Here is a 22,553-nt window from a genome sequence, read left to right as displayed (position 1 = left end):
ATTAAAAACAGATAGCTTTTTTTTGCTGGAGGGGTTACATGTAGCGTGACATGAACCCAAGATCCCGGTTGAGGCCGTCCTCATGGGTGCGGAACTTGGCTATCAATTTCTGCTCAACGATTTTGCGTTGTCGTGTGTCTCGAAGGCCGCCTTGGAGAACGCTTACCCGAAGATCGGAGGCTGAATGTCCTTGACTGCTGAAGTGTTCCCCGACTGGGAGGGAACCCTCCTGTCTCGCGATTGTTGTGCGGTGTCCGTTCATCCGTTGTCGCAGTGTCTGCATGGTCTCGCCAATGTACCGTGCTCCGGGGCATCCTTTCCTGCAACGTATGAGGTAGACAACGTTGGCCGAGTCACAGGAGTATGAACCATGTACCTGGTGGGTGGTGTCCTCTCGTGTGATGGTGGTATCTGTGTCGATGATCTGGCATGTCTTGCAGAGGTTGCCGTGGCAGGGTTGTGTGGTGTCGTAGAAGCTATTCTCCTGAAAGCTGGGTAATTTGCTGCGACCAATGGTCTGTTTGAGGTTGGGTGGCTGTTTGAAGGCGAGTATTGGAGGTGTGGGGATGGCCTTAGCGAGGTGTTCGTCATCATCGATGACATGTTGAAGGCTACGAAGAACATGGCGTAGTTTATCCGCTCCGGGGAAGTACTGGACGACGAAGGGTACTCTGTTGGTTGTGTCCCGTGTTTGTCTTCTGAGGAGGTCTATGCGATTTTTTGCTGTGGCCCGTCGGAACTGTCGATCGACGAGTCGAGCGTCATATCCTGTTCTTACGAGGGTGTCTTTCAGCGTCTGTAGGTGTCCATCGCGTTCCTCCTCGTCTGAGCAGATCCTGTGTATTTGCAGGGCCTGTCCATAGGGGATGGCCTCTTTGACATGGTTAGGGTGGAAACTGGAAATGTGGAGCATTGTGAGGTTGTCTGTGGGCTTGCGGTAGAGTGAGGTGCTGAGGTGCACAACCAACAGAGTACCCTTCAAACAGCCACCTAACCTCAAACAGACCATCGTTCGCAGCAAATTACCCAGCTTTCAGGAGAACAGCATCCACGACACCACACAACCCTGCCACGGCAACCTCTGCAAGACATGCCAGATCATCGACACAGATACCACCATCACACGAGAGGACACCACCCACCTGGTATATGGTTCATACTCCTGTGACTCGGTCAACGTTGTCTACCTCATACGTTGCAGGAAAGGATGCCCCGGAGCATGGTACATCGGCGAGACCATGCAGACACTGCAACAACGGATGAACGGACACCACGCAACAATCGCGAGACAGGAGGGTTCCCTCCCAGTCGGGGAACACTTCAGCAGTCAAGGGCATTCAGCCTCTGATCTTCGGGTAAGCGTTCTCCAAGGCGGCCTTCGAGACACGCGACAACGCAAAATCGTCGAGCAGAAATTGATAGCCAAGTTCCGCACCCATGAGGACGGCCTCAACCGGGATCTTGGGTTCATGTCACGCTACATGTAACCCCACCAGCAAAAAAAAGTTATCTTTTTAATACAACTGGTCATTCTCTCTCTTTCGCTGCCTTTCGGGTGTCTCTCTCTCTCTCTCTCTCTCTCTCTGTCTTTGTGTTATGACTACTTGTGTATTCAGTAGTCCGGGATGTAATGTTTCTCTGTCTGAACACCATCCACTCCTTTGATTGCTGTGATTACCTCTCTGCCGACGTGTGATAACGGGCAGTTTGAAAGATTATCTGTAATCACCAGGCATTGTTCTCTGAGTATATATGCTGTGCATTTACGGAATCCTACACTCATTTGACGAAGGAGGAAAGCTCCGAAAGCTTGTGATTCCAAATAAAGCTGTTGGACTATAACCTGGTGTTGTAAGACTCCTTACATTTGTCCACCCCAGTCCATCACCGGCATCTCCACATTATAAAGGTTTAACATAACTTCCTTGCTTTTGTACTCTGTGCCTCTATTAATAAAGCCCAGGATCCCATATGCTTTTATAACAGCCTTCTCAACTTGTCCTGCCATCTTCAAATATTTGTTTATGTGCACCCCCAGATCTCTCTCTTCCTGCACCCCCTTTAAAATTGTACCATTTAGTTTATATTGCCTCTCTTCCTCATTCTTCCCCTAAAATGTATCAGTTCACACTTCTCTGCGTTAAATTTCATCTGCCATGTATCTGCCCATTTCACCAGTCCGTCTATGTCCCCTTGAAGTCTGTTACTATCCTCCACATTGCTCCCTACATTTCTGAGTTTTGTGTCATCTGCAAACTTTGAAATTATACCCTCTACACCCAAGTCCTAATACTGACACTTGGGGAACACCATTGTATACTTCCCTTCAATCTGCAAAATAATCATTCACCATTACTCTCTGCTTTCTGTCCCTTAGCCAATTTCGTATCCATGCTGCCACTGTCCCTTTAATCCCTTGAGCTTTAATTTTGCTAACAAGTTTATTATGTGGTACTTTATCAAACACCTTTTGAAAGTCCATATAGAGAACATCAAGTGCACTACCCTCATCAACCCTCTCCGTTACTTCATCAAAGAACTCAATCAAGTTAGCCAAACATGATTTTCCTTTAACAAATCCACGTTGACTTTCATTTATTAGTCCATACTTTTCCAAGTGCCAATTAATTTTGTCCCGGATTATTGTCTCAAAGTTTTCCCACCACCGACGTTAGGCTGACTGGCCTGTTATTGCTGCATTTATCCCTCTCCCCTTTTTTTGAACAAGGGTGTGACGTTTGCAATCCTCCATCCTCCGGCACTGTCTCCATATCTAAGGAGAATGTGTCAAGTATGATTTCAGCCACTGGAGTGTTTTCCCATTGACCGTAATTTTGCAAGGGCTGTTTGGTGCCATACTCGATTGAACGCTGCCTTGATGTCTAAAGCAGTTACTCTCACCTCTCCTCTGGCATTCATTTCTAGCACCCATTAAAGGTCAAGGCTGTGACGAGGGGGGTGATTTTAAATCCGAAGAACGGGTGGGTTGGGGGCAGGTGGGAGTTAAAAATAGTTGTTTTCTGGGTCGTGACTGCAACCCGGCTTTATTTCCGGGTTTAACATCGGCGTGTAAAAGTACAGGCTTCCCACTGGGAATGCAAAGTCCGAAAATTTTGTGGTTGCAACCCCAAAAAACAACTATTTTCAACTCCCACCCACCCCCAACCTGCCCGTTCTTGGGGTTTAAAATCAACCCCAGGGTCTCTAGCACCCATTATAGATCAAGGCTGTGACGAGGTCTGGAACTGAAAATGAGTAGGCTATTGGTGAGTAGGTGACTCTTGATAACACTATTGATCACTCCTTCCATCACTCCTGACGATTGGAAGGAAGCTGATGGGTGGTAATTGGCTGAGTTACACCTGTCCTTTTTGTGGATAAGACATACCGGGCCAATTTTCCATGGAGTATATATTGGTGTCATAGCTACACTGGAAAACTGGTCTAGGGAAGTGGCTAGTTCAGGTGTACAAGTCTTAAGCACTACAGCCGACACATTATGAATGTCCCTAGCCTTTACTGTCCAGTGCACTCAGCTGCTTTTTAATGTCATGTGGAATGAACTGAATTAGATGGACACTGGCATCTGTGACGGTGGAGACCTCTGGAGGAGGCCCTTGAAACCAGTAACTGGCTCTAGATCTTTTCAAATAATAAATAGGAACCAGTGAAGTTAACTTGTTAAGAGGTATGTTCACCGGCTCCATTCCCAGTACGGAGCCTCGAGTGACGAAGATACAGCTGTAACACTATAGACCTGATTTTTCGACCTGCACTTACTGATAGCAAGTTTCTGCCAACAAAGGAACATTGTGAAATGATCCCTTAACTGTGGAAGCTCTTAACAATTATTTCTACATATTCCAAGATTTTACAAACTGAACTGTTTTGTTTGTTTTTACTGGGGCTGAGCAATGCATGATTTCGCACGTCAATGTTCTTTAGATTGTAACTTATTTATTTCCTTCCCATTTGTAGCGCTACTTCCTGGGTCAAGCCCAGCGAGTTTGCCAGTCCCCTGGTGGTTCTGAGCCAGGTACCCGTCACTGGCTTTTCCATCCTCTGGGATGCCAGTTCTTTGTGGACTGTGATTGGTCTGTTAAATCTGCTCCGAGAGAAAGTCTCTTCAGTTCTCTTAGGAACCCAGGTAAGGAATGTCGACCAAGAACCCAGTACAGTACCCTGTACCCAGCAAACTGACCACCTCTTTTAAAAAAAAAAGCAAACCCCCCCTCCCCCAAATAAATAATCTACAGATTTTTAAATCCTTCAAATGGCATATGGCTCACAGCTTCAGTAAATGCATTACCATTTTTTATTGAGAAATTGAGATGAAGGACCAAGACCCCATAGTGAGGCACTAGGGTTTAAGAGTTTAAAAAAAAAGGCAAAGTAAATCAGAAAGTGGTGATTATGTGAAACCATGCTTGGATTAAAGATGCTTGAAGATTTGTAGGAGGAAGGAAATATTGGTGTGGGGGAGAGGAGCTTTTATTGACATGCACAGTGAACAAGACTTTTGCAATGCATGACTGGGTCACAATGCTCCCCACTCAATCCGACTAGTACTCTGTCCACTAAATCCCTGATTATTTAGAATCTGGCCAGAAACAGGCAGCGCAGCACATTGGGACACCTGTGTTTACTACCTCGTACCAGTGGGACACGGGCTATGTCCCCCACTTGATAGGTGATTCAGGGCATTTTGACAGACCTGGGACCAGATCATTTACCTGCCCTTCTAGTGGCAGATGGCACATGGGCAAACGGGAGACAGCGGATGAAAATAGAGAGGGCAAAATTAGAGAGTAAATACACAGGAAAAATTGCTATGATTAAAACAACAGAAAGAGACCACAGTATAAAGCATACACTTGAGTTCCCCATTGATAACATAAGAAATAGGAGCAGGAATAGGCCATACGGCCCCTCAAGCCTGCTCCGCTATTCAATAAGATCATGGCTGATCTTCGACCTCAAGCCCACTTTCCAGTCTGATTCCCATATCCCTTGATTCCCTTAAGAGCCCAAAAATCTGTTGATCTCAGCCTTGAATATACTCAACAACTGAGCAACCACAGCCCTCTGGGGTAGAAAATTCCAAAGATTCACAACCCTCTGAGTGAAGAAATTTCTCATCTCGGTCCTAAATGGCCGACCCCTTATCCTGAGACTACGTCCCCTAGTTCTAGACTCTCCAGCCAGGGGAAACAGCCTCTCAGCATCTACCCTGTCAAGCCCTCTCAGAAGCATATATTTCAATGCGATCACCTCTCATTCTTCTAAACTCCAGAGAGTATAGGCCCATTCTATTCAATCACTCCTCATAGGACAACCCACTCATCCCAGGGATCAATCTAGTGAACCTTCATTGCATCACCTCTAAGGCAAGTATATCCTTCCTTAGGTAAGGAGACCAAATCTGTTCACATTACTCCAGGTGTGGTCTCACCAAAGCCCCGTACAGTTGCAGCAAGACTTCCTTACTCTTGTACTCCAACCCCCTTGCAATAAAGGCCAACATACCACTTGCCTTCCTAATGCTTGCTATACCTGCATGTTAACTGTGTTTTGTGTACAAGGACACCCAAATCCTCATGAACACCAACATTTAATAGTTTCCCACCATTTAAAAAATATTCTGTTTTTCTATTCTTCCTACCAAAGTGAATAATCTCTTATTTCCCCACATTATACTCCATCTGCCACCTTCTTGCCCACTAACTTAACTTGTCTATATCCCTTTGCAGATTCTACCTGTCCGCCTTACAGCTTATTTTCCCACCTAGCTTTGTATCGGCAGCAAACTTGGATACATTACACTCAATCCCTTCATCTAAGTCATTAATATAGATTGTAAATAGCTGAGGCCCAAGCACTGATCCTTGCGGCACCCATTAGTTGCAGCTTGCCAACTTGAAAATGACCCATTTATTCCTACTCTGTTTTCTGTCTATTAACCAATTCTCTATCCATGCTAATATATTACCCCCAACCCCATGACCCCTTACCTTATGTAACAACCTTTTGTGTGGCACCTTATCGAATGCCTTTTGAAAATCCAAATATACTACATCTACTGGTTCCCCTTTATCTACTCCTAGTTACGTCCTCAAAAAATTCTATTAGATTTGTCAAACACGTTTTCCCTTTCATGTTGATTCTGTCTAATTACCACATCCTTAATAATGGATTCCAGCATTTTCCCAACAAACGATGTCAGGCTAACTGGCCTGTAGTTCCCTGATTTCTCTCTCCCTCCTTTCTTGAATAGCAGTGATACATTTGCTACCTTCCAATCCAGTGGGACTGTTCTAGAATGTAGGGAATTTTGGAAGATCACAACCAGTGCATCCACTATCTCTGCAGCCACCTCTTTTAGAACCCTAGGATGTAGGTCATCAGGTCCAGGGGATTTGTCGGCTTTTAGTCCCATTAATTTCTCTAGTACTTATTCTTTACTAATATTAATTACTTTAAGTTCCTCACTTATTAGACCCTTGGTTCCCCACTATTTCTGGTATGCTTTTTGTGTCTTCTACTGTGAAGACAGATATAAAATATTTGTTTAACATCTCTGCCATTTCCTTATTCCCCATTATAATTTCTCCTGTCTCAGCCTGTACCATGTTACTTTCGCCACTCTCTTCCTTTTTACATGCTTGTAGAAGCTCTTACAATCTGTTTTTATATCTCTTGCTAGTTTACTCTCATATTCTATTTTCTCCCACTTTATTAATTTTTTGGTCATCCTTTGCTTGTTTCTAAAACTGTCCCAATCCTCAGGCTTACTACTCTTCTTGGCAACATTATAAGCCTCTTATTTTAATCCAATACTATCCTTAATTTCTTTAGTTAGCCACAGATGGATCACTTTTCCCATGGAGTTTTTATTCCTCAATGGAATGTATATTCGTCGAGAATTTTGAATTATTCTTTAAGTGTTCACCATTGCTTATCTACCGTCATACCTTTTAATCTAATTTCCCAATCAACCTTAGCCACCTCGCCCCTCATACCTACGTAATTGGTTTTGTTTAACTTTAAGACTCTAGTTTCGGACTTAAGTATGTCACTCAGAATAATTATCTTCTCTCTGCTGAGATGTACACTGCTTCTCATGATTCTTAAAGGCTCTGGCATAATCAGATTCAAAGTCACATTTGTAATGAGCTTCTCCAGTATGAACAGACATGTGTCTTTTAAGGTCCTTGTCCATAACAAAACATTTTCCACATTCACCACATTGATAAGGATTTCTAAGAAATTCTACCATATTATGATCACTTCTCCCCAGAGGATCCCTTACTATGAGATTACTGTCTCATTGCACAAGACAAGACCTAAAATAGCCTGTTCCCTGGTTGGTTCCACGACATATTGTTCTAGGAAACTGTCTCGAATGTATTCCATGAATTCATCCTCCAAACTACTTTTCCCAATTTGATTTGTGCGGTCTATATGAAGATTAAAGTCCCCCATGATTATTGCAGTATCTTTGTTACAAGCTCCTCTTATTTCTTGATTAATACTCTGTCCAACAGTATAACTACTGTTAGGGGGCCTATAATCCACTCCCACCAGTGTTTTCTGCCCCAATAACTGTATCAGTCCAGGAAGTAAACCTGCTGAAAGACACTTGACTTTATTCCTTCTGTGTTATTCAGTAGGGTCAGTTTGTTGCAATAATGCCATCCAATACAACCTAGTATGTATCTTGCATTGTGCGTAATATTCCCTGTCTCATCCTTTAACTAGAAATGATTATTTGTGATACAGTATTATTGTAACTTATTACTTTTCTCTTGCAGTTGATCCAGTAGCCCAGGTGAACCAGGCATTTTGTGAAAATCTGCTTGAAAAGGCTGTATACTCACTGGTCAAGCCAGAGACTGAGGAGGCTGGGTACGTCAAATGGTCGCACTGGTTTGATGCACATGGTGGGGGTGGGGTAGGAAGCTGCTCCACAGTGCTAGGGATTTTAACACTTTGCGCAGACCTTAGGAAACTAGTTCCGGCACTTTCTAAACAGTGATTGGTTTTATACAAAGATAGGTGGAAAATTCCACAATTCCTATAAACCTGTTTCTGTGTAGAGGGAGGAGGGTTTCATAACAAGTTACAGTATGGCAGAGGAATATGGCAAAAATATAACATTTCTTGGGATAACCTGCATTTTCCAGCTTCTAAATAGTAAATTATTGAAGTCAGACTTGCCTTTATTTTTAAAAAGTGATGCCCATGATTGAAGTTTTGATTTGTTTTTCAGTCCAGACTTGAACCCAGCACCAACATAAAATGTCTAGCAGGGAGCTGTGGTACTGCAGTGTAATCTTTACTCTAAATAGCTCTCTTGGCAGAAACTGAATACTGTGCTGTTTCACTAAAACTCCTGCAATCTAATGCCTATTAAAGCAGAAAGAAAGAAAGATCTAGCATTTATATAGAGCCTTTCACGACCTCGGGACATCCCAAGGCGCTTTTCAGCCAGTGAAGTACTTTTTTGAAGTGTAGTCACTTTTGGAATATGGGAAATGCGGCAGCCAATTTGCGCACAGCAACATCCCACAAACAGCAACAAGATAAATGACCAGGTAATCTGTTTTTAGGTGTTGGTTTTAAAACACAAGCACAGTGCCAAGTAGTCACTATTTTATTTACCTTGTCCTATCTCCTCCTCCTTTCAACCTTGATGGTGTCCTGCATTTTAGACCTTAGCCCTTAGATTTCTCAATTTAAAAAAAAGTCTTAAGACCTGATAGTTTTGACAGTACTGGGACCTGGAACAGCATCCTCACTAGCCTGGTTATCACTTTTGGTGATAAAGAGGAATTATTTTCACCAAAATGAACCTGAAAAATGATCTTATTTGAAATGATTGATTCTAAAAATGTAACATTGGCTTTTCAGAAGTAATTAGCTCATTACCAGTTTTGAAATATGTGTACAGTCCCCACTGCTTATAGCGGGCACATTTGTGCAAACACAGTTTGCCCGTTATACATGATGGTATAACGTATATGACACCTGGGGACCAGAAAAAGTTAGTATTTGCTATACTCTGTCAGCTGCGTGAGAGGTGCTCTTAAGCAATGGACCTTAGTTTTCATAGCCATGCCTAGCATAAGATGCACGTTTTGCTATTTTTTCTTAAAAAGCTTTCAGTAACTTCTCTATCTGGTCCCCTGGAAATACTTCCTCTTAAAGGGTATTTGTAATATTTGTTGTTCCTGTAGGAATGATGCTAAACACAGTCTGCAGAGCAATAGAACAAAGTTCCTAGAACTCACTGGCTGTTTTTGCCCGAAATAAACAGAACACTTAGGACGCTATAACCGGAAACTTTGAAATTGACGTTAATGCAAATAGCTAACGGTCATCGCTTTTTGGCCGATATAAATGACTGCCCGTTTTAAACGTGGACGTTTTAAGTAGTGGGGACTGTACTTTTGTACAAAAATAATTCTGTACAAAATTTTCAATGCTGAATACAGCCGTTCTAAATTTCCATTAGAGGAACGAGCAGCTGGATCTGAATAAGATTAGAGTTGTCAAATCCCACCATGACATCACTCCACTCTACCTCTTGTAATTTTCTCCAACGCTTTGCATACATACCCTCTGCTCCTCCAACTCTGGTCTAGTGTTCGACCCCATCCCCCCGCCCCATCACCACTAATTGGTGGCAGAACCTTCAGCTGCCACACTCCTGCACTCTGGAATTATCTTACTGAAACCTCTTCACCTCACTACGTCTCGCGCCCTTTTCAAAAACCTCTTCAAAATGTAACTTTTTGACTGGGCCTTTGATCATGCCCCACTCCCCACCATCTCTTCTACATCCTGCTCAGTGTCCTGTAAAGTAGCTTGGAATTTTTTCTTACAAGAAGGACGTGATGTAAATGTAACATGAACAAAAAGCAAAATAGTGGAGGCACTGGAAATCTGATCTAAAAACAGAAAATACTGGAAACACAGGTCAGTCAGCATCTGTGGAGAGAACAGACACATTCAACGTTTCCAGTGCAGACCCTTCGTCACAACTGGGAGATGTCTTCCAGTTCTGGCAAAGGGTTCACACCTGAAACGATGCTGCCTGACCCGTAAGTGTTTGCAGCATTTTCTGGATTTGTTCTCAATAATGTAAGTTTTTGAGTAAACTTAAAAAATAATATCCTTGATAACGTCCCATATCCGCTCCATCACCAAGACCGCCTATTTCCACTTCCGTAACATCGCCCGTCTCCGCCCCTGCCTCAGCTCATCAGCTGCTAAAACCCTCATCCGTGCTTTTGTTACCTCTAGACTTGACTATTCCAATCTCTCATGGCTGGCCTCCCATCTTGCACTGTCCGTAAACTTGAGCTTATCGAAAACTCTGCTGCCCTTATCCTAACTCGCATCAAGTCCCGTTCACCCATCACTCATGTGCTTGCTGACCTACATTGGCTCCCGATCCAATAACGCCTTGAGTTTAAAATTCTCATCCTTGTTTTCCAATCCTTCCATGTCCTCGCCCCTCCCTATCGCTCTAACCTCCTCCCAGCCCTACAACTGTCTGAGATCTCTGCGTTCCTCCAATTCTGGCCTCTTGCGCATCCCCGATTTTCGTTGTTCCATCATTGGCAGCCATGCCTTCAGCTGCCTAGGCCCTAAGCTCTGGAATTCCTTCCCTAAACCTCTCTGCCTCTCTCCCCTCCTTTAAGACGCTCCTTAAAACCTACCTCTTTAACCAAGCTTTTGGTCACCTGTCCTAATATCCCCTTATGTGGCTCGGTATCAAATTTTGTTTGTTAACACTCCTGTGAGGCGCCTTGGGACATTTTACTATGTTAAAGGCATGATATAACTACAAGTAGATGTTGTTGTTAGCAAGATCATTAAGTTCCTGCTTTAATATTTTATGGTATGTTAACCAAGGTATATCGTCTATTGCAGGAAGTTCTCTAATGCCTTTGAGTACTTGCAGTTACTGAATACTTGCGCTGACACAGCCAGGAATTTGACGCAGGCATTTGCCATTGAATCCAGTCTGAGAACAACCACAGGTGAGAATTTAGCCATGGAATGGTCTAGTTTTGATATATCTCAGCTTCGGTAATTAAAAATTAGCAGAACGATAGGAAAAAAAAGCTGTGGAATGAGAAAAAGTCATTCAACCCATCAAGTCCACTCCCTCCGTAGACCATGTACATTCTTGATGAACAAATAACAAGGTTCATTTCCTCCCCCACCCCCCCCCCCCCACCCAGTGAGAAACTACTGGATTTTCCCTTTCATACAACATGTTGCTTTTCCACGTTACACTTATCCCAATTCCTCCCCCTCCCTCCTCGGCCACAATTTCTCATAACTAGTTAACAAGAAATAAGACCAGAGTCTGAAACTATGTAGAAGCCACTTGGAATAATTGTGTCAGATGCTCTTCAGCCTTTTTTTATTAATCGGAAGAATGCTTTGCAAAAAAAGGTAAAAGTATATGGACATTCGATAAAGTCCCTCATAAGAGACTGTTAGCTAAAGTTGAAGCTCAAGAAATTGAGGGCCAATTATTGACCTGGTTAGGAAATTGGCTGAGCGGCAGGAGACAGAGAGTAGAGATAATGAGCAGGTACTCAAATTGGCAGGATGTGATTAGTGGTGTCCTGCAGGGATCTGTGTTTGGGGCCTCAACTATTCATTGCATTTATTAATGACTCAGATGACAGAATAGAGAGCCACATATCCAAGTTTGCCAATGACACAAAGATAGGCAGCATTGTAAGCAGTGTAGATGGTAGCATAAAATTAGAGATATTAATAGATTAAGTGAACGGGCAAAACTGTGGCAAATGGATTTCAATTAAGCAAGTTTTAGGTCACCCACTTTGAACCTATAAAGGAGAGATCAGAGTACTTTCTAAATGGTGAAAAGCTCGAAACAGTGACGGTCCAAAGAGACTTAGGGGTCCATGTACATAGATCATTAAAATGTCATGGACAGGTACAGAAAATAATCAGAAAGGCTAATGGAATGCTGGCCTTTATATCTTGAGGACTAGAATACAAGGGGGTAGAAGTTATGCTATAGCTATACAAAGCCCTGGTTAGACCACACCTGGAGTACTGTGTTCAGTTCTGGGCACCGCACCTTAGGAAGGATATATTGGCCTTAGATTTACTAGAATGATACCTGGACTCCAAGGGTTAAATTACGAGGTGAGATTACACAAACTAGGGTTGTATTCTCTGGAATTTAGAAGATTAAGGGGTGATTTGATTGAAGTTTTCAAGATATTAAGGGGAAGTGATAGGGTAGATAGAGAGAAACTATTTCTGCTGGTTGGGGAGTCTAGGACTAGGGGACATAGCCTAAAAATTAGAGCCAGGACTTTCAGGAATGAAGTTAGGAAACACTTCTACACACAAAGGATGGTAGAAGTTTGGAACTCTCTTCCGCAAACGGCAGTTGATGCTAGGTAGGTTGTTTACTGACATGAGATTGATAGATTTTTGTTAGCCCCATATCCCTTAATACCTTTGGTTAAGGCGGGTATATGGAGTTAGGTCACAGATCAGCCATGATCTCATTGAATGGCGGAACAGGCTCGAGGTGCTAAACGGCCTACTCCTATTCCTGTGTTCCTATATTTTATGTTATACAAGTAAATTACTTTATTCTCATGTGAAATGGTTGTATTAGTTTGTGTCAGTTCATTGATCCTTCGTCACGTTGTCAGGTCCTGACCCTGTGAGTAAGTGGTGGACGTCGATTGTCACGTTTGCTGTACACTGGCTTCAGGGAGACGATTCAACAGCAAAAGGATTGTTTACTGACGTGGAACGAATCCCCAAATCCCTGCAGATGTCTGAGTAAGTCAGTGCTTCACACTTTCACGAATCATGTGCAGCTGAAGGATGATACTACATTAAAAGGCGCTATATAGATGCAAGTTGTTGTTATTGATACCTTTTGTGTGAATAAATGAAATAAAATTAGAGCTAGGCCCTCAATGGCCTAGCTCTAATTTTAAGGCTATGCCCCCTACAGAGGAAATAGTTTCTCTCCATCTACACGATCAATTCCTTTTAATCATCTTAAACTCCTTAATTAGATCACCCCTAAATCTTTTATACTCAAGGGAATACAAGCCTGGTCTATGCAGCCTGTCCTCATAATTTAACCCTTTGAGCCCAGGAATTGGAGTCTGAATTCAAATGCGTAATTTTATATGCTCATTATTACAACCTTGTTTCCCAAACATCCAAAGTAAATCACAACCTGAGGTGAAAGTGAGAGTACTGAAGTTTTGTGGTGATGCATGGGCATGACTGATACTGTCACTGCACACTTTTACACTTGCCACATGTGGAATGATTTGTTCCCTGAATACCATAGTTTTGCAAAATAAAAGACCTGAAGGCAAAACATAGGAATTTTAGCACAGGAGGAGGCCATTCACTATATAAAACCAGGGCACATTGGGAACTTTAATTAGTGATTGTGTTACCTTATAGCCTGCGCTCCCTCTTCAAAAAAAAGTTACTATAACTGTGATAGGAAGTATGATTTTTGAGGTATTTTCCACTATTTGCTTTTTCATTGTACCCTACATCCCTATTTATAGAAGCCCACTGCCAAAGGCAATTCTTCACGTCTATAAGGCTATGCAAGCAACCCTGTTGGGGAAACGAGATGCTCATCAGTCAATATTTCTGCATTGTGAGAGGGCCGGTGGATATCTGTGGAACAGCTTGACTGTCTCCAGCTCTCACCAGGATACAAACCTCCATAAGGTATGGTATCGTTCACTGATTTCATCTCACTTTGAGATATGGATTTTGTGCCTAAGCAGCAGGTTTGCATTGTCACACCCTGCAAATCGACTTTTGCAGCAATAGAAATTCCACTGCTTTTGGGGGTAAATGCAGGTCCAGGGTGGAAGTGTGCTCAGGTCTTTCAGAAAGAAGAGAGATGGTGGCCTCTGTGGTGCATTGTAGTTGCATTGCACGTGCCAGCGATGTTGTGCAATGTGTCTGCAGTGCAATACAGAGGTGCACCCTGGGCATCGAGAAATGACCATATTTTACAGTAATCGAGGTCTTCAATTCATGGCTGGTGACGTCCCTTCAATAAAAGGCCAACGTGCAAGATTTTTTGCACAGCCCTTCTGGGCATTTTTTTTGTTGTACTCTCCAGGCCCCTAATATGTTTGTAAAAGTCTTGCCTTGCCATGGAAATTTGGAGATCACTAATTTAAAGTGAATGCTGTAAAGCTTTACCATCGCCCTCTCTCACCTATGTGTCTTTGAATGGGGCAACGGTCAGCAATTAAATCTGCACTACATGGATAAAATTTGAAATTATCAAGAGAGAATTGAAACTTATAACAGTTCTGGTTTATTTCTACGATCCAAGCAAATTTAAGTAGTCATTATGACCTGAGGTTTTTTTTAGCACTTGGGATCTGTCATAACAACACCAACTAGACTATTCCAATGCTCTCCTGGCCGGCCTCCCACCTTGCACCCTCCGGAAACTTGAGCTCATCCAAAACTCTGCTGCCTGTAAACTAACTCGCATCAAGTCCTGTTCACCCATCACCCCTGTGCTCGCTGACCTACATTGGCTCCCGGTCCGGTAATGCCTCGCTTTTAAAATTCTCATCCTTGTCTTCAAATTCCTCCATGGCCTCTCCCCTCCCTATCTCTATAATCTCCTCCAGCCCTACAACCCTCCAAGATCTCTGCGCTCCTCCAATTCTGGCCTCTTGCGCATCCCCCATTTTCATCGTTTCATCGTTCCATCATTGGCGGCCGTGCCTTCAGCTGCCTAGGCTCTAAACTCTGGAATTCTCTCCCTAAACCTCTCTGCCTCTCTTTCCTCCTTTAAGTCGATCCTTAAAACTTACTTCTTTGACCAAGCTTTTGGTCACCTGTCCTAATATCTCCTTATGTGCCCCGGTGTCATAGTTTGTTTGATAATGTTCCTGTGAAGCGCCTTGGGATGTTTTACTAAGTTAAAGATGCTGTATAAATACACGTTGTTGATGCTCTGCTTCTTCGCCATCTGATCATGGAGAAGATTCAGAAAAAGGTGCTTTTCAATTAGTGACGAAAGCAGGTTGTTGAAAGCTGCCTATTGTACATTCAACAGGATCTCTGCTCATCAGCACTTTAACCACACTCCTGTTCAGAATTAGTGTTCTAAATGTTTAAAGTGTATGTCATCAGTGAATGTTGTTGAATATAACACCAATTGGTTACTGTACCTTCAACAACCTGTGCTCTGCTCAAAGCAGTTCAAAGCAGTTAGAACTCAATTTTAAACAAGAATGCCGGTGAATGGAGCACATGTAGTCGGTGCTGTTGCACCCAACAACATGTTTGCTGACTGGATGGCATTATTGAAATACTTGGGATCAGAGGAAGTGGAATAGCTTGAATGCAATCAGTTGGTTCTAATGATCAAATGTCAAATGCCTAAATCAGTCATTATAACCTAAGTCTTCTGAATATTGCACCTTATTTTATTAGAATCACTGGATTTTAGAGCACAGAAGGAAGTTCTCTAAAAGAGCTATCCACTAAGTTCCATTCCCCCCGACTTTCCTCGCGCCTCTTTATCTTTTCTCTTTATCAAATATTTATCCATTTCCCTTTTAAAAGCTGGGTTCTGCTTCCCTGGCTGTCTTAACAACTCCAAACTACCATCATCTTCTTCAATTTCCTGGTCTCCCTGGACACAGTTGCCAGCTGTGGCAAAGATGGTGGTCAGGCTTGTAATCTATTGTGATGCCTTCCCCAGAAGAAAAGCCCATGCCATTTTCCTCCTCTCCCTTTCATTTCTGCTTGAACGTTAGGCTTGCATCCCACTCGTGCAGCATAAAACATCCATGATCCAACACTGCCCACAGTCCCAAGCCCCCACTCTTAATCGTAATTTCAATGAATGTTATTGAAATTGATGGTTTTTCTCGTTAACTCTTGTTAACGGCTACTGACTAACCAGTTAACCAGGCTGTCTGGTAAAATATTTTGTAAGCCATTTTTCACTGATCCACATCTAGTACCATTTTAACTTTTAAAACTTATGCTGATTTTTATTACCAAGAATTCATTAAATTCTTAAAACAAATATAGGGATGAGCTAAATTCAGCCTGGCTCAGTTGGCCTCTGAGTCAGAAGGTCGTGGGTTCAAGTCCCACTCCAGGACATGAGCACATAATCTAGGTTGGTATTTCACTGCGGTATTGAGGGAGTGTTGCATTGCCAGAAGTGCCATCAGGAAACATTAAGCTGAGGCCCCACCTGTCTCCTTCGGTGGACATAAACGATTCCATGGCACTTTTTTTTTGAAGAGCAGCAAGTTGTCCCAGTCAGCATTCATCCCTCCACCAACATCATTAAAACAGTTTAACTGGTCATTGCTGTTTATTGTACCTTGCTGAGCTTTGGCTGCCACCTTTGCAAAACGACAGTGATCACATTTCAAAAGTATTTATTAGCTGTGAAGTACTTCGGGGTGGACATAATTACATGGCTTTAAATAAGTCGCTCCCTATTAAACTCAAATGTCCTTTTTTTTGTAGGTAAGTATAGTGTGAATTAAAATATCTAGCATTTATAATTATAAACTGGTCACCCTATTATAGAAAGGATATTATTAAACTAGAAAGAGTGCAGAAAAGATTTACTAGGATGCTACCGGGACTTGATGGTTTGACTTATAGGGAGAGGCTAGACAGACTGGGACTTTTTTCCCTGGAGAGTAGGAGGTTAAGGAGTGATCTTATAGAAGTCTATAAAATAATGAGGGGCATAGATAAGGTAGATAGTCAAAATCTTTTCCCAAAGGTAGGGGAGTCTATAACGAGGGGGCATAGATTTAAGGTGAGAGGGGAGAGATACAAAAGGGTCCAGAGGGGCAATTTTTTCACTCAAAGGGTGGTGAGTGTCTGGAACGAGCTGCCAGAGGCAGTAGTAGAGGCGGGTACAATTTTGTCTTTTAAAAAGCATTTGGACAGTTACATGGGTAAGATGGGTATCGAGGGATATTGTCCAAGTGCAGGCAATTGGGACTAGCTTAGTGGTATAAACTGGGCGACATGGACATGTTGGGCCGAAGGGCCTGTTTCCATGTTGTAACTTCTATGAAACTGCAATTTATGCAAAGATTCTGTAAAACAAATGAGGAAGTGAGGAAAAGGACAAATTTCAGCTTTTCAATGTAAAGGTAATTTCTCATTTTTATCCCCCTAAACAGAAATTAAAATGTGATTTATTTTGAGCAATCAAGTAAACATATAGATACATTAATCCGTTGTGAAAGTTTTTTTTAAGTCTAGTCCACTTCATTTCAATTTTTTTAAAGCTAAATGTTTGGTGCAAAATGTAGAACAAATGCTGACAATGAAATAAACTATTTTACAAGAATGGGGGGAAAGAACCTAACTCTCACTGCTGTTCTGTCTGGAGATAACATTTTTGTTTCTTCATACTTGGCAGGCTATGCAGTTGTTGGTCTGCGACATTTTGCTTTCAATTCGCACAACCTTGTGGCAGAAACAGGCGACCTCCAGCCAGGCTGTGGCTGAGACCTACCAAGCTTCAAGTCTAGAACTAAAAGGATTCCAACGAGACCTGAGCAGTCTCCGGAAGCTTGGCCAGACATTTAAACCTGCACATCGTAAGGTAAGCAAACAGGACCTTGCGCAGATCCTTACAATCAATACACATTGGGGGTAATTCTCCAAGTTACATGCACCATATTGGAAGATCGTGAGCGTGCTGCCCAGAATTTTCCTTCCAATGAAACATTACCGCTTCTAATTTTATACTTTATTCATAGAGCCAGTTTATTCCAATACATTGTGTGTTTTTAAGAAAAAAATTGCACTTACAGAACATTTTATGGTGTCTCAAAAATGTCTCGAAGCACTTCACATATAATGAAAGTGCAATGATTGTTATTTAGACAAAGGAGGAATGTTGGCTATTGGAAGAACTACCTTATGCTTTTCAAATAGTGCCACGTAATCTTTAGAATCTATCAAAGCACCAGAACAGGCAGCTCTCATCCAAAAAATGGCACTGCCTCCCTAACGGTGTCAATAGTGTAGTCAAGTCCAGGAGTGGGACTTGAAACCATAACCTCCTGACTCCAGTCAGAGACTTTTACCAACTGAACCAAGAATTATATTTAATGTATACCAGCTGCAAACTAAATGCCAATAAATTTGTACTGATGTTGAGTTGTTTCATTGACAGCATTGCTGAAACACAAATTAATGAGTATATACACCAATCTTCGTTTGCCTCCAGCAGACCTTCATCGACACTTTCCATTTAATCAAAAAAATGTAAATGAGCAGAAATAGATCAGATAAAACAAAAGGATATTGAAATTATTAGAATTATGTTTAACAGGGTTTACCTTTAGGACATGGTTTTAAATCAGCTGTAATACTCACAAGTTGAGTTTGGGTAGTATCAGCCTAATTCCTTAGCATGACTCCACTTCACAAAACTATCCCTAGTTCAGCAGATAATTAGCAGTCCAACTCAGAACATAAAGATGTCTAGCGTGGAAAAAGTAAATGTTATATTAGTGCAGTAGAGGTGCTCTTCTGTACTCCTATTAGCTGTAAAAAAAAAATGAAAAGCATTTTATTCATTAGCACTGACCTCCCTCATCAAGATGAGCAGTGGTGGAGGTGGTGAGAAGAGTCCACATGGTTCCATTAATGAGGAAAAATCAGACTCATCACTGGTGCCTCACATACATCTCCCAGCACCCAGTTTTGAAGTGGCTTTATCACGGTCCTAAAGGCAGCATCACCATCTCAGCTGAGAAAGACACATCGTGTTGGGAGACTTAAAAAAAAAAGGATGTGGTGAAAAAGTACTTTAAAAGGAGGGAGTCTCGCCCTCAAAAGAACCTGTAGCTGCTTTAATGTATTCCCTTCCCTTGCTTCATGTATAATGAGGTGGAGAGACTTGAAATAGTTGGACTATTTCCATTGGAGCAGAGGAGGCTAAGACACTACTTCATTGAGGTTTTTAAAATTATTAAGGGTTTTGGTAGGGAAAGACTATTTCTCCTGGTTGGGGAATCAGTGATGAAGGGTGAGGATGAATTTATTTACTCAGAGGGTTGTTGGAGCATGAAAAGCAAGTGTTTGAGGCAGAGACCATTGCACCTTTAAGGGAAAATTGGATAAATATTTGAAACTGAGAAAGATACAGGGCTATGGGGAGAGAGCAAGGAACTGGAATTAGCTTTGGATTGTTATAGCAAAGAACTAGAATAGAAAATAACTTTTTTTTTATTCATTCATGTTATGTGGATGTCGCTGGCAAGGCCAGCATGTATTGCCCACCCCTAATTGCCCTTGAGAAGGTGATGGTGAGCCGCCTTGAACCTCTGCAGTCCGTGTGGTGAAGGTTCTCCCACAGTGCTGTTAGGTAGGGAGTTCCAGGATTTTGACCCAGCGACGATGAAGGAACAGCGATATATTTCCAAGTCAGGTTGGTGTGTGACCTGGAGGGGAACATGCAGGTGGTGTTGTTCCCATGTACCTGCTGCCCTTGTCCTTCTAGGTGGTAGAGGTCGCGGGTTTGGGAGGTGCCGTCGAAGAAGCCTTGGTGAGTTGCTGCATTGCATCCTGTGGATGGTTCACACTGCAGCCGCAATGCGCCTGTGGTGAAGGGAGTGAATGTTTAGGGTGGTGGATGGGGTGGCAATCAAGCGGGATGCTTTGTCCTGGATGGTGTCGAGCTTCTTGAGTGTTGTTGGAGCTGCGCACATCCAGGCAAGTGGAGAGTATTCCATCACACTCCCGACTTGTGCCTTGTAGATGGTGGAAAGGCTCTGGGGAGTCAGGAGGTGAGTCACTCACCACAGAATACCCAGCCTTTGACCTGCTCTTGTAGCCACAGTATTTATGAGACTGGTCCTGTTAAGTTTCTGGTCAATGGTGACCCCCAGGATGTTGATGGTGGGGGATTCGGCAATGGTAATGCCATTGAATGTCAAGGGGAGGTGGTTAGACTCTCTCTTGTTGGAGATGGTCATTGCCTGGCACTTGTCTGGCGCGAATGTTACTTGCCACTTATCAGCTCAAGCCTGGATGTTGTCCAGGTCTTGCTGCATGCGGGCACGGACTGCTCATTATTTGAGGGGTTGCGAATTGAACTGAACACTGCAGTCATCAGCGAACATCCCCATTTCTGACCTTATGATGGAAGGAAGGTCATTGATGAAGCAGCTGAAGATGGTTGGGCCTCGGACATGCTCTGAGGAACTCCTGCAGCAATGTCCCGGGGCTGAGACGATTGGCCTCCAACAACCACTACCATCTTCCTTTATGCTAGGTATGACTCCAGCCCCTGAAGAGTTTGCCCCTTGATTCCCATTGACTTCAATTTTACTGGGGCTCTTTGGTGCCACACTCGGTCAAATGCTGCTTTGATGTCAAGGGCAGTCACTCTCACCTCACCTCTGGAATTCAGCTCTTTTGTCCATGTTTGGACCAAAGCTGAGGTCTGAAGCCGAGTGGTCCTGGCGGAACCCAAACTGAGCATTGGTAAGCAGGTTATTGGTGAGTAAATGCCGCTTGATAGCACTTACAGCTGTCGACGACAGCTTCCATCACTTTGCTGATGATTGGGAGTAGATTGATGGGACGGTAATTGGCCGGATTGGATTTCCCCTGCTTTTTGTGGACAGGACATACCTGGGCAATTTTCCAAATTATCAAATAGATGCCAGTGTTGTAGCTGTGCTGAAACAGCTTGGCTAGCGGCTAGTTCTGGAGCACAAGTCTTCAGCACTACAGCCAGGATGTTTTTGGGGCCCATAGCCTTTGCTGTATCCAGTGCACTCAGCCGTTTCTTGATATCACGTGGAGTGAATCGAATTGGCTGTAAACTGGTTTCTGTGATGGTGGGGATATCGGGAGGAGGCCGAGATGGATCATCCACTCGGCAGTTCTGGCTGAAGATGGTTGCAAACGCTTCAGCTTTGCCTTTTGCACTCACGTGCTGGACTCCGCCATCATTGAGGATGGGGATGTTCACTGAGCCTCCTCCTCCCGTTAGTTGTTTAATTGTCCACCACCATTCACGACTGTATGTGGCAGGACTGCAGAGCTTTGATCTGATCCGTTGGTTGTGGAATCGCTTAGCTCTGTCTATAGCATGTTGCATGTTGCTTCCGCTGTTTAGCATGCATGTAGTCCTGGTTGTAGCTTCATCAGGTTGGCACCTCATTTTTAGATATGCCTGGAGCTGCTCCTGGCATGCTCTTCTACACTCCTCATTGAACCAGGGTTGATCCCCTCGTTAGTTGGTAATGGTAGAGTGAGGAATATGCTGGGCCATGAAGTTACAGATTGTGCTGGAATACAATTCTGCTGCTGATGATGGCCCACAGCACCTCATGGATGCCCAGTTTTGAGCTGCTAGATCTGTTCTGAATCTCTTCCATTTAGCAGGGTGGTAGTGCCACACAACATGTTGGATGGTGTCCTTAGTGTGAAGACGGGACTTCGTCTCCACAAGGACTGTGCAGTAGTCACTCCTACCAGTACTGTCATGGACAGATGCATCTGCGACAGGTAGATTGGTGAGGACAAGTAGGTTTTTCCCTCTTGTTGGTTGACTCACCACCTGCTGCAGGCCCAGTCTGGCAGCTGTGTCCTTCAGGGCTCGGTCAGTAGTGGTGCTACCGAGCCACTCTTGGTGATGGACATTGAAGTTCCCCACCCAGAGTACATTTTGTGCCCTTGCTACCCTCAGTGCTTCCTCCAAGTGGTGCTCAACATGGAGGAGGACTGATTCATCAGCTGAGAGAGGGCGGTAGGTGGTAATCAGCAGGAGGTTTCCTTGCCCATGTTTGACCTGATGCCATGAGATTTCATGGGGTCCGGAGTCAATGTTGAGGACTCCCAGGGCCACTCCCTCCTGACTGTATATCACTGTACCACCACCTCTGGTGGTCTGTTGCCGGTGGGACAGGACATACCCAGGGATGGTGATGGAAGAGTCTGTGAGTATGGCTATGTCAGGCTGTTGCTTGACTAGTCTGTGGGAGAGCTCTCCCAATTTTGGCACACGTCCCCAGATGTTATTGAGGAGGACTTTGTAGGGTCAACTGGGCCTTTGTCGTGACTGGTGACTAGGGGTCCGATGCCGGGAGCTCCATCTGTTTTATTCTTGTGACTTTCTGTAGCGAGATTGTACAACTGAGTGGCTTGCTAGGCCATTTCAGAGGCCGATTAAGAATCAACCACATTGCTGTGGGTCTGGAGTCACATATAGGCCAGACCGGATAAGGACGGCAGGTTTCCTTCCCTAAAGGACATTAGTGAACCAGATGGGTTTTTAGGACAATCCGGTAGTTCATGGCCACCATTACTGATGCTAGCTTTTAAAAAAAAATTTATTAAAAGCTGTTCCAGATTTTTATTTAATTAATTGAATTTAAATTCCCCAGCTGCCATGGCAGGATTTGAACTCACGACTCCAGATTACTAGTCAGGTAACATAATCACAATGCGACCGTACCCTT

The 22,553-nt window shown here is 43.4% G+C and overlaps 1 protein-coding gene across 1 annotated transcript in view; it reads left to right on the top strand.

Annotated features, from left to right (window-relative positions):
• Positions 1-22,553, top strand: part of srebf2 (sterol regulatory element binding transcription factor 2) — a 67,083-nt gene that overhangs the window by 37,904 nt on the left and 6,626 nt on the right. The window contains exons 12-17 of the mRNA XM_067974679.1: positions 3,979-4,147; positions 7,812-7,905; positions 10,939-11,048; positions 12,720-12,852; positions 13,608-13,776; positions 17,489-17,674. Coding sequence (XP_067830780.1) covers positions 3,979-4,147; positions 7,812-7,905; positions 10,939-11,048; positions 12,720-12,852; positions 13,608-13,776; positions 17,489-17,674 — 861 coding nt within the window. The remainder of the gene's footprint in view (positions 1-3,978; positions 4,148-7,811; positions 7,906-10,938; positions 11,049-12,719; positions 12,853-13,607; positions 13,777-17,488; positions 17,675-22,553) is intronic.

The sequence above is a fragment of the Heptranchias perlo genome, chromosome 40 (assembly GCF_035084215.1).
Source record: "Heptranchias perlo isolate sHepPer1 chromosome 40, sHepPer1.hap1, whole genome shotgun sequence".
Classification (NCBI taxonomy): Eukaryota; Metazoa; Chordata; class Chondrichthyes; order Hexanchiformes; family Hexanchidae; genus Heptranchias; species Heptranchias perlo.
This window is presented reverse-complemented; position numbering and strand designations above follow the sequence as displayed.